Source organism: Telopea speciosissima, chromosome 7 (genome assembly GCF_018873765.1).
Source record: "Telopea speciosissima isolate NSW1024214 ecotype Mountain lineage chromosome 7, Tspe_v1, whole genome shotgun sequence".
Classification (NCBI taxonomy): domain Eukaryota; kingdom Viridiplantae; phylum Streptophyta; class Magnoliopsida; order Proteales; family Proteaceae; genus Telopea; species Telopea speciosissima.
Window position 1 is genome coordinate 16,045,053 of NC_057922.1, and position 14,918 is coordinate 16,059,970.

The following is a 14,918-nucleotide window of genomic DNA, read 5'->3' on the forward strand; positions in this document are numbered from 1 at the left end:
AAGATTTTCCCTTTCATTAAAATTGTTTATCACCCGTTAATCGAATATAAATTAATTAATTGTGCTGTATATTTCAATTTTATCTAAGAATCTTGGATACCTCAAAATCAATTAAACTTGTTTTATGACAAGCTATTATAACAAAATTGAATAGTTGTGAGGTACCTATGTGTTGTACTTCATCAATTATTAATGCAAATGGGAGTTGAATACTATGAGTGTTTGAGTTTGTGTTAGCATGATCCATGGTGAAAAAGAGAGTTATGTTAATTTAGTTTGTTTATGACCTCATTTAGTTGGGTTAAGACTAAGTTGAGTTGTATAGATTATTATATTCTTATTCAAATGAAAAGCCTTATCATGAAATTTAGTATATTAATTACTTGTTTAAATATATTGGATAGTATAATTAAGGGGGAGGGTAATAGTACGGTTGTATATGCCACATCAACCGGCCACTTCTACAAATCTCACGTTCCACCCATGCACCCTCTTCCATTACACTATTGCAAGTATATTGTCTTTGAGTGGGTCCTCTTCCATCTCAAAGGGAATTCTGTTTGCGATGTAATACGCAGAATGGCGTTTTCTACAATCATTTACAATATTTGGTGGGAGAGAAATTTGAGATGGTTCAACTCTTCATGTTCCAACCAACAAATTTGGTCTTTTATCAGCTTTGAGGTACAACAGAAATCCCTTTCGATTATTGTTCCATATAAAGACTTTGGGAGAAACAAATGGAATGGTTTGGCATGGGACATTTCTCTTCAGTTTATGGCTCCCGATTATTTGGTAGTTGCTCTCCTTGCCCTCTTTATTATTGGTGAAGCTTGATCTCAACTTAATCTAAGAAGTACTGATGATTCTTTTCTAATATCGGCGGTTTTTTGAGAGTCGTTATATTGGAGGCAATTTTCTACTTTCGAGGACTATGATTTCTCTGTATTGTACAGCGCAAGACACTATATAGGTGTTATCTCGTAAGGAGATGTGTGTGTGAAGATTTATAATTTATTCATTGGAATGGCGGAAACTCTACTTATCGCTCGGTCATAGACGTAGCCCACCTTGGGTGAACCACGTAAATTTGTGTACTCTGTGTGTGTGTGCTCCCTTGTTTTGAGGAGGAGAGAGATAAACACATGGGAGTGTGGCGTAGCCAGACAAAAAACTACTTCCAATAAAGTTCTATAAAAAAAAAGTCTTTGATGTACCTTCGTTTAAAAATAAATGTATTAAACTAAAAGGACAAAAAAGTAAAGTTTCAATTGGGGCATGCCCCTCACATTTCTCTGGGATGTTCTTAAAATTGATAGTTGCAATTCGACTTAATGCATAATTTATTTATGATCAAAAATAAAATAAAAAATCTTAATTAGAATTTTAGAACAAGATTTTCTCAAATTTAAGAAAGAGAGTTTCTTAGTCATAAAAAATCCAAAACCCCAAAATGATACATTTATCTTCGTATTCATGTTTCTTCTTTTTTTTTTTTTTCCCTCTTCTAGCGCCTATTTTTGGGTTCCTATAAATTGGAATTGATCTTCTCAGTTACTGCTCACATTATCTATTTGTAACTACCAGAGTTACAACTCTGAGTTGATCCCTGTTTTTGGGATCAACTCTGAATTCTTTCCTTTCTCATCTCTCTCCTTTTCTTGGTTCTGTACAGTACTTCTATGTCTTATAATTAACTTCTCTGCTACTAGTGATGGGTGAGATTTCTGGAACTAATTTAAACCTCTCCAAATCCATGGAAGAAATTGTTGTTAATATCAAAGAAGGTGGTGAGGTCATAAATGAAGAGTCCCTCAATTCTTCTGGTTCTCCAAGAACAATCAAGAGAGAAGGATCAGGCTTTTCTGTCTCTGTACCTTTCTTACAGAAGGTATTTTAAAAAAAAAAAACTTAGAAGCCTTTCTTGGGTTAAAAATTTTTTTTTTTTAAAAATTATGGAAACTGTCATTTTTACTATGAGAGAACTTTGTTTGATTGGGTGCAGCTGCTAGCAGAGGTGTTTGGTACATTTTTTATGGTATTTGCAGGGTGTGGGGTCATGGTAGTGAATGTGATCAAACCCGGTCAGGTGAGTGTCGTTAGCATGTCATTGGTTTGGGGATTTGGGGCGATGGCCATGGTGTACTCTCTGGGTCACATTTCTGGCGCCCACTTCAACCCCGCTGCCAGCATAGCCTTCGCTACCTGCGGGAGATTTCCATGGAAACAGGTGAACCCGCAATCGCCATTAATGTCTACCTTAAATAGAACTGATTGGAGAACAAGGATCCATGTTACTTGAGAGCACGGATCATGTCCTTGTACAAGTACGATCCAAAGCCCTCCAGGACCAGTCACATGGAATCCACTCTGAATGGGTACCACTCAAATGAAACATGATTTTATTTTTTGATGGGGTTCTCATTTTATTTCTTAATCATTTGTTGAAATATTTTAATGGCTAAGCTTAGAAAGGGAGTTTTGTGGGCCATTTGAGAGGTACCCATTCACTAAACTAATAAGTAAAGGGGGATTCAAAGAAAAGATGATCCCTACAATCCAACTCTGCCCAACAGAAACAACAATATGGGGCAACCATTATGGATCTCCTTCTAAGTTGATCTTTTGTAAGGAGGACATCAACCAAACATCTCCAAGTTGTGAATGAGCTAGAAGTGAATAGACCAGAAGAGTTGGCTATCAACCTTATAATAGCCGATTCAGCCTCGCCCTGTATCCTAATTCCACTCTTTTGATGTACATTGGCAGGTACCAGCCTATGCAGCTGCACAACTTCTTGGATCAATACTTGCAACTATAACTCTTAGACTACTATATGGCACAGAAGAGAGTCTTTATTTCGGGTCGACACCGTCAGGTTCAGATATGCAAGCATTCGGGATGGAGTTTATCATTGCTTTCTACCTCATGTTTGTTATATCTGGTGTTGCGACCGATAGCCGAGCGGTCAGTTCTTCTAAACCTAATTACACTAAATTCTACTTGTTATGTGAGACCTTTTTTGGAACAATACACTATGTAAATGAAATTCCTTTACATTTAAAATGCCTAAAATACCCTTAAACTCATAATACAATTGTTGCTCCACTAACCAACGATCCTTCACCCATGTTTTAAAATAACAAATTAAACATCATAGGGTTAATAATAACTTCTTTAAGGTTATCTTCAAATTCAATATTTAACTTTGCTTGGTTGTGACCATTGCAGATTGGAGAACTTGCTGGGCTTGCAATTGGGGCAATTGTGATAGTAGATGTGAATATCGCTGGGTATTACCCCACTTAATTTCCATATTAATTTACCTTACTAAATCATTCACCCTTCATAAAAAAAATTAAAAATAAAAATAAAAATCATCATATACTATAGCTGTGTTTGGTATGTATTTTTGGAATGCATTCTAGGTCAATTTCGCATTCTAGGTCAATTTGTTGTTTTTATCGTATGAGAATGCAAAATCGACCTAGAATACATTCCAAGAATACATACCAAACACAGCCTACGATACATGTGTGTTACTGATGGAAAATGTGAATTTGGACAGGTTAATTTCAGGGTCATCAATGAACCCAGCAAGGAGTTTGGGGCCTGCGATCATATGGAACCGTTACAATTCGGTATGGGTTTACATAGTGGCACCGATATGTGGGATGACTAGTGGTGCATGGGCTTACAATCTTATCAGGTTCACAAACAAGCCCTTGCGTGAGATCACAAGGAGTGGATCTTTCCTCAAGAGTGTAGGTTCATTACGAAAGATCTCTAATCCAAAGACAAAACAAGAATTTCCTCTGTAGTAATCATGTAACTCTCTCTCTATTCGAAAGCTAACCAAAAGAGCCATTTGATCCTTTATTTTCTGTCTCCTATATTCCAACATGATTTTCCCATGTATAGGTGGTTACGAAAAGATTGTAACTTTACTTTTTTACCCTTTAATACAATTAGTTTTTTTTTTCAACGCGGGTAAATCGTGTCATTTCACATAAAAATGCATTACATGCTACATTGATGTCTTTTATTAATTATTAGAAATGTTTTTTTCCCACTATATTAAGGCTATGTTTGGTATGCATTCTGGGTCGATTTCGCATTCTTAAACGATAAAAACAACTATTTTTATCATCTGAGAATGCGAAATCGACCCAGAATGCGTACCAAATACAACCTAAATAACTTTTGAGAATAAGACAACTGACAATTAAAAGAAGGTTAAATGACATTCGATTTCCTATGAATAATTTTGAATGGACTACTTGTTTCTTGTTTTCATTGAGTAGCTATACATGATTAGAAGATCATTAAATTAAGACAAAATACACACTGATGCTTTAAGTAATGCAGTTTGGAAACGTGAGTCCAATTATCGAATTCTTCAAGAAACGATATTGGACCGTACTTCCATTCAGTGGTCAAATTTTAGTCCAAAATAATTAATGAAAATGGATCAAACTCTGATTAAAAGTTTAAATAAAATTAGGAAAATATGAAAATGAATACAAAATGTGATCTTTTGTAATTTTAGCCATTTCCTCTACTCATTGTAAGCTGAAATTGTACTAATGAGATGCTCGCTTGATCCTCAATCACGACAACCTTTATAATGTTATACAAAAATTAGATATAACTAATTATTTGAATGGTAAAACTTAAACATTTTAGAAGTATGTTTTTCTTGAGGTTGATGTGATCACCCTGTGATTGGATTTTGGGTTCATCATTATTGACACCCAAACCCCATTGTTCATGGTGAGAATGAAATACCCTTCTTGGATTCAGTTAGACGGTTTAGATACTTATTGTGAGGGGATTCTTCTTCACCATGGGGTCAAAGTACCAGTAGCCATATATAAAGCTTCTAAAAGCAAAGAACTGAAATTTGTGTAGGGCTAAGGAATCAGTACAATTTTTCCCTTTATTTATTTAAAGGACTAAAAATTTGTAAAAACATGAAAACCTCTATGGATGTACAATTGTATAATAAAAGCAAATATTTTTTTTTTTTATAGAAAGTAGGGTTGCAAGTTGCAACAACGTTGGGTTGGGCTGGGCCTTTTAAAACCCCAGTCCAACTCTATGTCCTCTTAGCTGGGCCCAGACCCAGTCCGACTCTGACTTAAAACCAAAAAAATTCAATCTTGACCCACCCTTAGGGTCGGGCCAGGTTGACCCAGATTGGCCCTAACCATGGGGGAAGGAGGTGCATAGACTGGCCAGACTGGGAAAAAAACGAAGAAGAAGAATATAGAAAGAAAGAAAGACAAACAAGAAGAAAGAAGGCGGCAAAGGAGGAAGAAGAATAAGAAGAACGAACATGAACGAACATTCATTACATCTTTTGCTTTTTTCTCCCTGTGAATGCAACTCATCATCCATGCGTGTGGACCTCACACGGACTTGAAAATCTTCTTTTAGAGCCATTTTTCTCTCTCTTTGGGGCCGGTGTGCCAAAAAGAAAGAAAAGGATATCCCCTCAGATAATATCTTGGACTTGGAGGCCATGGCGTGACTAATTAACTGATACAAAATTACCTACCATTTTGTAACAGTACTAATCGCAGCGTAGGCTGTGCCCAGGCATATGGGGTGGGCGCAATGACCATTCTATCTCCTGAGTGGCAAGCCCATGTGTCTGGGCACAGCCTGCAACAGAGAACATTCTCCCCAATACTAATTACTAAAGAAGGGTAAAGCAGTTTATAACGGGCCTACTCCAATCTACAAATGCAAAACCATAGATGCTATTGGAGGAATGAAAGAGAATAAACGAAATGTGGAATTGTGAATGGACCACAAAGAAAGCATTTTTCTTTTAAAAGCTTTTTGGAAACCATTTGAGTGATGTGCGACCCGGAGCCGGAGTGGTTGTCTCCATCCACTGGTAGGTGAAGACTAGCGGAGCAATCAGAGTGGGATCCAGATCGTCTACGGTGCTACGAGCAGAGCGCCCTGCAATGACCGCCTTACCTCTGCCCGAGCACCTTGCCCGAGCGGGGGTAAGACGGTCATTGCAGGGCACCTTATTTGTGTGCTGCTCAGACCGCTACGGGCAGGACGCCGTAAACGATCTAAATCCATTAGAGTGACTATTGCCTTAGATAAGGGGATTTGGGGGTTTCGTTTTCCTTGTAGTGTTTAGAAAAAACCCAAAAAAAAAACCCCATTTTGAAGTCAATGAAGGAAAAAATAATAAAGTCAAGGGAGGAAAAATTACTCAAATCCTCCATTGTAGTCAATAAAATCAAGTGGTACAATGATAGGAAATTGAAAATAAAGGAAAACCAACCAACCGAGTCTATTTCTAAGGAGAGAGATTTGAAAGATCGGTTTATACACTAATGCAATGTGTTAAGTCTACAGGGCAAAGCTGAAGATAATTCACTCTATAATTGAAGAAGATACGATGTGAGTGGGTGTGTACCAGCGCTCAAACACAGCTCGGTGCAAAAAGATTGCTACACCCCTGGACCTTTCTACCTTTCTACTGTTTTAGGTGGTGTGACGGTCATTTTATGCAGAGTTGTGTCTAGACACCAATACACACCTACATACAACACCAGTTAGCGTTCTTTCTCCCTTAAATTTTATTCTTATACACCATTTGACCAGAAAATGCCTAATATATAACTAATAACGTCTTAAGTGATCCATCAACATTAGCAAAGATTTTTTTTTTTCCTGGTGGCGATGGGGGTAAAGAGTACCAATTTGTCAAAAGGAAAGAAAGAAAAGAAACGAAAAGACAAACCCATTCGAGTCAATTTCAAACTGGGTGTGTGAATCCAAATGAATCACTGCCGTTATAAATTAGGGATCCGAGCAGCAGTTAAAGTTGCAACCCACCCCCAACTCCCCCAATAACCCAGAAATCAGTTTTGTCTTCTGTACTTTGCAAGGCGAAACCATGATTAATGCATCACCACCATCATCATCCTCCTTTGAAAGAGATAAACAACTATTCAGTCTCCTCCTTTTATTGGTCTTCCTTTTCGCCACGTCCATTAATGCTGCTCTTCCTTCTTCTTCATTTAGAGTTGCTTCCGCTTCCATTAATTATGGTTTTGATCAAAGAGAAGCAATGGAGGCTCTCCTTCAATGGAAGTCCAGCCTTATTCTTCGTTATAACAATTCCCAACCACTACTCCCTTCATGGACGATACAGATGATGGCAAATGGAAGCAGAAGCAGCCCATGCAAATGGGAGGGAATTACTTGCAATGAGGAAGGAGTCATCACCATAATAAACCTCTCCCGAATGGATTTGAAAGGTACGCTCCATGACTTTAACTTCTCATCCTTCCCTAACCTCCTCCGTTTTGATCTCCATAGAAACTCACTTTTTGGTCTCATCCCTCCCACCATTGCCAACCTTTCCCAACTCACCCACCTCTATCTCTACAAAAACAATTTCAACGCCTCAATCCCTGCTACTTTAGCCACTCTGAACCACCTGGCTACTCTACAGCTCAGTTACAATCAACTTTCTGGTTCAATTCCGGCGTCTATTGGAAACTTGACATATCTTACTGTACTTAGTTTGTATAGCAACAGTCTCAGTGGTTCAATTCCGGCGTCTTTGGGAAACTTGACATCTCTTACTGTACTTTCTTTGTATAGCAATGGTCTCACTGGTTCAATTCCGGCGTCTTTTGGAAACTTGACATCTCTTGCTATACTTTCTTTGTATAGCAATAGTCTCAGTGGCTCAATTCCTGCTTCTTTTGGAAACTTGAGATCTCTTACTGCACTTAATTTGAGTAACAATAGTCTCACTGGCTCAATTCCTCTTTCTTTAGGAAATTTGACCAATCTATTTTATATTGGTGTTCATAACAACCAATTGTCCGGTCAAGTACCTCAGGAAATCAACAATCTTACAAAATTGGAATTCTTGCAACTTGGAAGTAATCATTTTAACGGGTATTTACCACAACATATATGTAAAGGGGGTTATTCAGAACTACAATATATTTCTGTAGATAGTAACTATTTCATAGGCCCGATACCCAAAAGCATGAGAAATTGCACCAGCCTAATAAGAGCCCGACTTGATAATAACCATCTCACTGGAAACGTATCAGAAGTCTTCGGTGTTTACCCCAATTTAGATTACATCGATCTGAGCTACAATCAATTCTATGGGGAGGTTTCACAGAATTGGGCCAAGTGCCTAAAATTAACAAACCTAAAAATCTCAGGAAACAAGATTTCCGGTCAAATACCACCAGAGCTTGGAGAGTTAACTCAACTGCATGGACTTGAGGTTTCTTCCAATCTCTTGGTAGGTCAGATTCCAATAGAAATGGGGAGGCTTAGCTCTTTGGTGACACTAAAGTTAAACGATAACCAACTCTCTGGCATAGTACCTAAGGAGTTGGGATTGTTCTCCAACCTTCAGCATCTTGACCTCTCAATGAACAATCTAAGTGGATCAGTTCCAAATCAACTAGGGAAATATTGCACGGATCTTCTTTATTTGAACTTGAGCAAGAATAAATTCAGCGGAAGCATTCCAGTTGAATTTGGAAATTTAGTTTCCCTACAGATACTACTGGACCTTAGCGGTAACTTGTTCACAGGAAAGATCCCTTCGCAGCTTGGAAGCTTGGACAAGCTAACAAATTTGAATCTCTCTCATAACAAGTTGCTCGGTTCCATTCCATCAACTTTCACTGCAATGCTCAGTTTGATAACCATTGATGTATCCTACAATGAGTTAGAGGGTCCTCTACCTGATAATCGAGCCTTCCAAAATGCTCCAATGGAAGCTTTCATTCACAATAAAGGTTTGTGCGGCAATGCCACAGGTTTGCGACCTTGCAATATTTCTAAGCAATCCCCCAAAAAAGAGAGACACAAAGCCGTGTTCCTTATGATCATATCTCTCTTATTAGCAGTACTATTGTTTCTTCTATTTGCATTTCTTGGGACATTTTTGTTTTATCGTTGTCGAAGGGAGAGATGCATGGAAGAGGAGAACCCAATTACAAACCAACAACAACGTAGAGATGTGTTTACAATATGGAACTATGATGGGAGAATAGCATACCAAGACATCATTGAAGCAACTGAGCAGTTTGACTCCAAATATTGCATTGGTGTGGGAAGACATGGAAGTGTTTATAAAGCAGAGTTGTCATTAGGTCAATTAGTAGCAGTCAAGAAGTTTGCCGCCTCTTCTTCAGATGGCGATGAGATTTCAGATCCAGAAACTTTCAGAAACGAAATTCAAATTATGACAGAAGTGCGACATCGAAACATCGTAAAGTTGTATGGTTTCTGTTCACATGTGAGGCACTCATTTTTGGTTTATGAATACGTGGTGAGAGGAAGCTTGGCTAAGATCCTTAGCATAGAGGAAGAAGCGACAGAATTGGATTGGACTAAAAGGGTTAACATTGTCAAAGGTGTTGCTCAGGCTCTAGCTTACATGCACCATGATTGCTCACCCATAATAATTCATCGAGACATATCTAGCAACAATATTTTGTTGGATTTAGACTTTGAGCCTCATGTCTCGGATTTTGGCGTTAGTAGAATTCTAAAATCTAATTCATCCCTTTGGACAACTCTTGCTGGAACATATGGATACGTTGCGCCAGGTTCTCTCTCTCTCTCTCTTGGATTTTCATCCTCTTAAGTGCGGTGCATTGCCTAGTGCACCTTTAAAGTGCATCGGTCGGTGCATCGCACTTGAGACTTGGATTTTTATCCTCCCAAGTGTGGTACATTGCTCAATGCACCTTTAAAGTGCATCGGATGGTGTACCACACTTGAGACTTGGATTTTTATCCTCCCAAGTGCAATGACCACCGTCTGGTGCATTTTAGAGGTGCACTGGGCAGTGCACCATACTTGAGAGGATAAAGGTTCCTCTCTCTGTAGGTGTGAGAAACCCATTCTTATTTTTATTTATTTCATTTGTTTGATTTATTCTGCAGAACTTGCTTACACAATGAGGGTGACTGAAAAATGTGATGTCTATAGCTTTGGCATAGTAACATTGGAAGTGATAATGGGAAAGCATCCTGGAGAACTTATCGCAACTTTGTCATCGTCATCCTCTTCAACATTGCCATCTATTGAGAAAAACATATTGTTGAAGGATATACTTGATCAACGTATCTCACCTCCCATAAATCAAGTTGATGAGAAATTAATTTTGATTATGAAGTTGGCATTTTCTTGTTTGCATGAAAATCCACAATCTCGGCCAACAATGCAACAAGTGTCACAAGAGCTATCAATTTGCAATGTTTCCCAAAGCAATTCCACACAAAAACTTTGGTAGAACTATTGAATCGATCTTGAGGTATGATTTTTTTTTTATTATAAAGAATTTGTGTGTAATTGAAGCTTGTTTATGTTTTTTCTTCCTATGTGTGTGGTATGTGGTGAAGAATGCTGCTTGTATTATTATGACAGTCGAGCATGATGAGATTTTATGTTTTTGTCACGATTTTCTTGTTTTTATTTTTTCTGCAATTTGAGTGGCCTTTTATGTGTTGACTATTCTTAATTATATGTGTTGTGTGTTCTAGATGTAATTCTGAAGGATATTAGTTTTATGGGGCACTGTTTTTTGCCCAAGAGCGCACGGGGTCGCAGGCTGTGCCCAGACACATGGGGCGGTGCAGTCATTTCGACCATTCAGGGGGGCAGGTGGCCATTTCGTCCACCCCCATGTGTCGGGAATCGGGATGCATCTTGCACCCCCAATGCGGAGAACATTTCCCCTAGTTTTATTACATGAAATTTATGTTTACTATCTATAAGTGCTATACAACTCTTTCCAATCCATGTCTTGTTCATTTTTACTAGTGATTTATGATTTGGTTAGTTGCTGAAGTCATGTTCTCAATTCATCAGGGCTAAGGATCGAACCATTAATAGATTACGAAATTTGAACTGAGCTGTAACCAAGCATAGCAAAATCTATGAAGATTAGACCTCTTAATACAAAAACTTGCCTAACTGCCTCTAATATGATACGTAAATATCATGCAATAACAAAGAAGACTAGTAAGATTGCGTATTTTTTGGTTAAGAGATTGGGAATACTAACCAAGATTATAACAATTCCTACCAATAAAAAAAACAAAAAAACCAAGATTATAACAATTTAAAAATTTTGGGGTTCACCATGCAAATTAAAGATTCTCCATTCAAATTTTGAAATTCACCACGGTGGAATGAATTTTTCTTTTGTGGCCCTCAAAACAAATCTCCCCATGGATGCAAGACAATTGTTGGAGAGAGAGAGAGAGAGAGGAATGTCGAAAAACTTGAAAGTCTGATTCTAATACTTTTTAGCCCAATCATGAATTAATAATCTATATCTTGATATTTTCACTTACAACAGGAAGTGGATTCCATTTTGAGTATCTCTTTCGTACACAGGTAAATACCATGAGTCAAGTGCATTGGTATATAGTCTATCAACATCAACCAACAATACCTAACTAGAACAATAAGAACCTCCCATGTATGGGAGCCAACTCAAATGCAATCTATTATGAAGAACGTTGCCAACGCGGCCCCTACACAAATGTGGGGGCAATGAGAGCACGCGTAAGGGCATTAACAAGGGTGATATTTTCTCATTTAAGGGGTTGGGGAGGTCATTTTGTGCGGTCTTGTGTCTGGGCGTAGGCTACATTAAATTACACGTCACCCCCTGGTTTTCAAACGAACTCAAATCACCCCCTGGTTTTTGAAAATACTCAAATCATCCCCTGTATTAGACCCCAATATGACAAATTAGTCCTTATCGTTAATTTTATGCTGTTAAGTGATGCTGTTAGCCAGTTAAATAAATTTAAATCCCTAAACTACCCTTGACTCCCAAACATAGATTTTGAAGGGTAGTATTGTAAATTTAATTCTAATGTATTAATACAAGGGTAAAATAATCTTTTCACACCAGTAACTAATAGCAGACTAACATTGTTACTGTAGAGGGGGACGGATGAGTATTCTACGGCCACGGCCATGGCCACGGCCCATGTGTGAAAATCACCCCAGACCCTATGCCCTTTATAAGCTATATGAGTTCATATTAGTTCACCATTTCACTTGTCCCTAATCAATATGAGACTAAACTTGAAGAGGTTCTTATGCCTTTCCAAATTTCCTTACAAGTTTACATAAGATGTCTATGGTTCAAATCACCATACATTACACAAGTGTTTCCAAACAAACAAAATGGAGGGAACTAGTTTTTCATGTTTGAAACTTTAACATTTCAAAAAAAGAATCTTTTGAAAACACAAATCCAACATGTTCAGGCTCAAGGCGGGCCAGAGTGGGCTTGGGCAGTTAAGGCTAAACTTGCACCCTAATGGAAAGTACTAATTAAACCATTTACTTTATTTATTTCTCAGGAAGGTGGATGGTGTTTGCTTTAACGAAGCTGAGTGTTTGGGTAGCGGCAAGAGCTGTCCCTTCGTGTGAGAGAACCATAATGCACTAACATTGTCGGAAACCATATATTTGAGGATGTGCGACCTGGAGTAGGAGTTGTTGTCTCCATCCACTGGTAGCTGAAGACTGGCGGAGCAATCAGACTGTTGCCCTAGATGGGGGATTTGGGGGTTTCATTGTAGTGCTTGGAAAGAAAAAAAAAAAAAAAAAAACCAGTTTAAGTCAATGAAGGAAAATGATATAATCAAATCTGATTTTTGAGAAATTATGAAAACAAACACTAAAGAAACACAAATAGAAAATAAAACATAGCAAAGAAGACACAGAGAGGCGAAGCTGAAGATAATTCACTATATAATAGAAGAAGATAAGAATGGAGATCTCTCAAGAACACCTAAAACGGGGCGTAAGAACTCTCACCCAGAAACCCTAACACGAAAAATCCCAAATTTCAGAATTCAGATCGTCTACGACCTTGAGAGTAGCAGCCATCGTCCTGCCCTCACTTATGAGCTCGACAGGTGTACATATGAAAATCGGATGGTAAGAAGTAAATTTTTTAAATGTTGTTTGTGAAACTCGATTGATCCCAACAACCAAGTTGGACCGTCCAGGCAAACCACAAATGAGGAATCTCAAATGACACAATATCATAATTTTGGGAAAAGGAACACTAACCCTTGTTGTGTGAGGGTGTGTACCTGCGCCCAGACACAACCCGGCGTGAAAAGACTACTGCACCCCTAGACCTTTCTACCTTTCTAAGGGGTGTGACGGTCAGTAAGATCGCTAAGATTGGTGCCCCTTTTTGAGGTTTTGGTTTGCATATGGTGGGGAACCAGCCCAATTAGTGTCACTCAATGCCGGGCTGGATTGGATTGAGTCTGGTAGGATTGGGCCTAGGCTGCGATATCTCACCCGACCTCAGGCTTGGCTAGGCTTGGATTTAGCTATAAGGGGACCTAAGGTTGGGTTGTGGTATTAGAAAATGGGGCCCAGCCCTGTCCAGTTGCACCCTTACAAACTCTAGTGCCCACCAATATATGGGCTCGAGAGTCGAGATGAGGAATCTCAAATGATGCAATATCTTAATTTTATTCTTATACACCATTTGAAGTGATCCATCAACATTAGCAAAGATTTTATTTTTCCATGGAATCAATCAGAAAATACTCACTAAAATATAATTTAAAACTTTAATTGTCTTAAAACATTTTAATTCGGTGGTACATATCTATACATATATAACCTTTGTTACCAAAAAAAATAAAAAAACCTATAGAGAGAAATACTGCTACCATATTGGATATTGGGATCTTGGAAGTGTGAATTAGCTTGAGTGTGATTGCATTTTTTTTTTAAGCAGCAAGGGTTGGGAAAGGTGGTACCAGAGTCCTTGACACGAGATGGAAGGTGCCTGAGCCCCGAGGATTCTGGTGGTAACAAAGCTTGCTTTTTTATGGAGAAAATTTGGCTGCAACCCGGGTTGCAACTATGCTCTTGCTGCCTCCAATCGTAGGCGCAAACTTAAAATAATCTCTTTCTCCCTTTGGATTTACAAAAACCCTCTTAGATTTTTGTATTTTTCTTAATTCCCTTTCCATAATACCCTTCTAGATTCCAAATCTACGCCTATTATTGGGGCAGCGGCCAATTTTTACCCCTTTTTGATAGCTAAAGACTTGGTTGGTGGGTGTCAGTAGTACATGCGTAAACCACGAGGTGGGGACTGGGGAGTTTCCTCGTAATTACCAGAAAAGAAAAACTTTTTAAGTCAATTATTGAAAGTAAATAATAAAATCGTCAAAATTATGGAGGAAAACTCAGTCAAGTCCATTGCAATGGGATTCCACTCCAATAAAACCAGAGCATGCATGCATGCTAAAAGTCATTGAAAATAATAATAATGAAAAATAAAAAACAAATCTGATTTTCCACAATGAAATCTTGCACGAAAGAAAAGAAAAACCCATTTGAGTCAAATTCGTTAAATAAGGTGTGAATCCAATTGGTCTGAGTCGGGTCGTCAAGAGTTAAGGTGGGGTCCTTAAAACCGTGGTTTATGGTCTGAGTCGGGTCGTCTCAAGAGTCAGGGCGGGGTCCTTAAAACCGTGGTTTACGTTTCCAGAGGGCATTTCAAATGCATCACCGCCGTTATAAATTAAGGATCCAGAGCCGTAAGTTAGAGCCCATCCGGCCACCCACCAAGTCCCCAACTCCCAAATCAGTTTTGTCTTCTGCACTTTACAAGGCGAAATCATGTGTTGTAAAAAATAAAATTATATGTAATGAAATTATATTCAATTTCATTCTATCTCATCATACTAAAGATTCAAAAGGTCTTTGTCACATGTGGTCTTTGTCTTTTGTCTTTTGTCTAAAAGGTATTTTCACCAATCTTATTCAAATTTGAGTTTTCATTTCCCTCCAGATTTTGAGTTGCATTTGTAAAAGAACCAATGTTGTTTAGT

General features: G+C 38.3%; 2 protein-coding genes across 2 annotated transcripts; both read left to right on the forward strand.

The window, feature by feature from the left end:
• The first annotated feature begins 1,669 nt into the window (after positions 1–1,669).
• Positions 1,670–3,830, forward strand: LOC122668064 (aquaporin NIP1-1-like). The gene is made up of 5 exons (XM_043864611.1): positions 1,670–1,891; positions 2,006–2,230; positions 2,770–2,967; positions 3,232–3,293; positions 3,569–3,830. The coding sequence occupies exons 1-5, from the start codon at positions 1,715–1,717 to the stop codon at positions 3,819–3,821; spliced, it is 915 nt and encodes a 304-aa protein (XP_043720546.1). The 5' UTR covers positions 1,670–1,714; the 3' UTR covers positions 3,822–3,830.
• Positions 3,831–6,928: 3,098 nt separating this feature from the next.
• On the forward strand, positions 6,929–10,321 carry LOC122668277 (MDIS1-interacting receptor like kinase 2-like). Its single transcript, XM_043864861.1, has 2 exons — positions 6,929–9,626; positions 9,966–10,321. The coding sequence occupies exons 1-2, from the start codon at positions 6,929–6,931 to the stop codon at positions 10,313–10,315; spliced, it is 3,048 nt and encodes a 1,015-aa protein (XP_043720796.1). The 3' UTR covers positions 10,316–10,321.
• The last annotated feature ends 4,597 nt before the right edge of the window (positions 10,322–14,918 follow it).

Excerpts from the sequence above, each read along its gene's own strand:
- LOC122668064 (XM_043864611.1), top strand. The coding sequence starts at position 1,715 with ATGGGTGAGATTTCTGGAACTAATTTAAACCTCTCCAAATCCATGGAA. Across the intron at positions 1,892-2,005 it reads CTGTACCTTTCTTACAGAAG|CTGCTAGCAGAGGTGTTTGG; the intron begins GTATTTTAAAAA and ends GATTGGGTGCAG. Across the intron at positions 3,294-3,568 it reads GTAGATGTGAATATCGCTGG|GTTAATTTCAGGGTCATCAA; the intron begins GTATTACCCCAC and ends GAATTTGGACAG.
- LOC122668277 (XM_043864861.1), top strand. The coding sequence starts at position 6,929 with ATGATTAATGCATCACCACCATCATCATCCTCCTTTGAAAGAGATAAA. Across the intron at positions 9,627-9,965 it reads ATATGGATACGTTGCGCCAG|AACTTGCTTACACAATGAGG; the intron begins GTTCTCTCTCTC and ends TTTATTCTGCAG.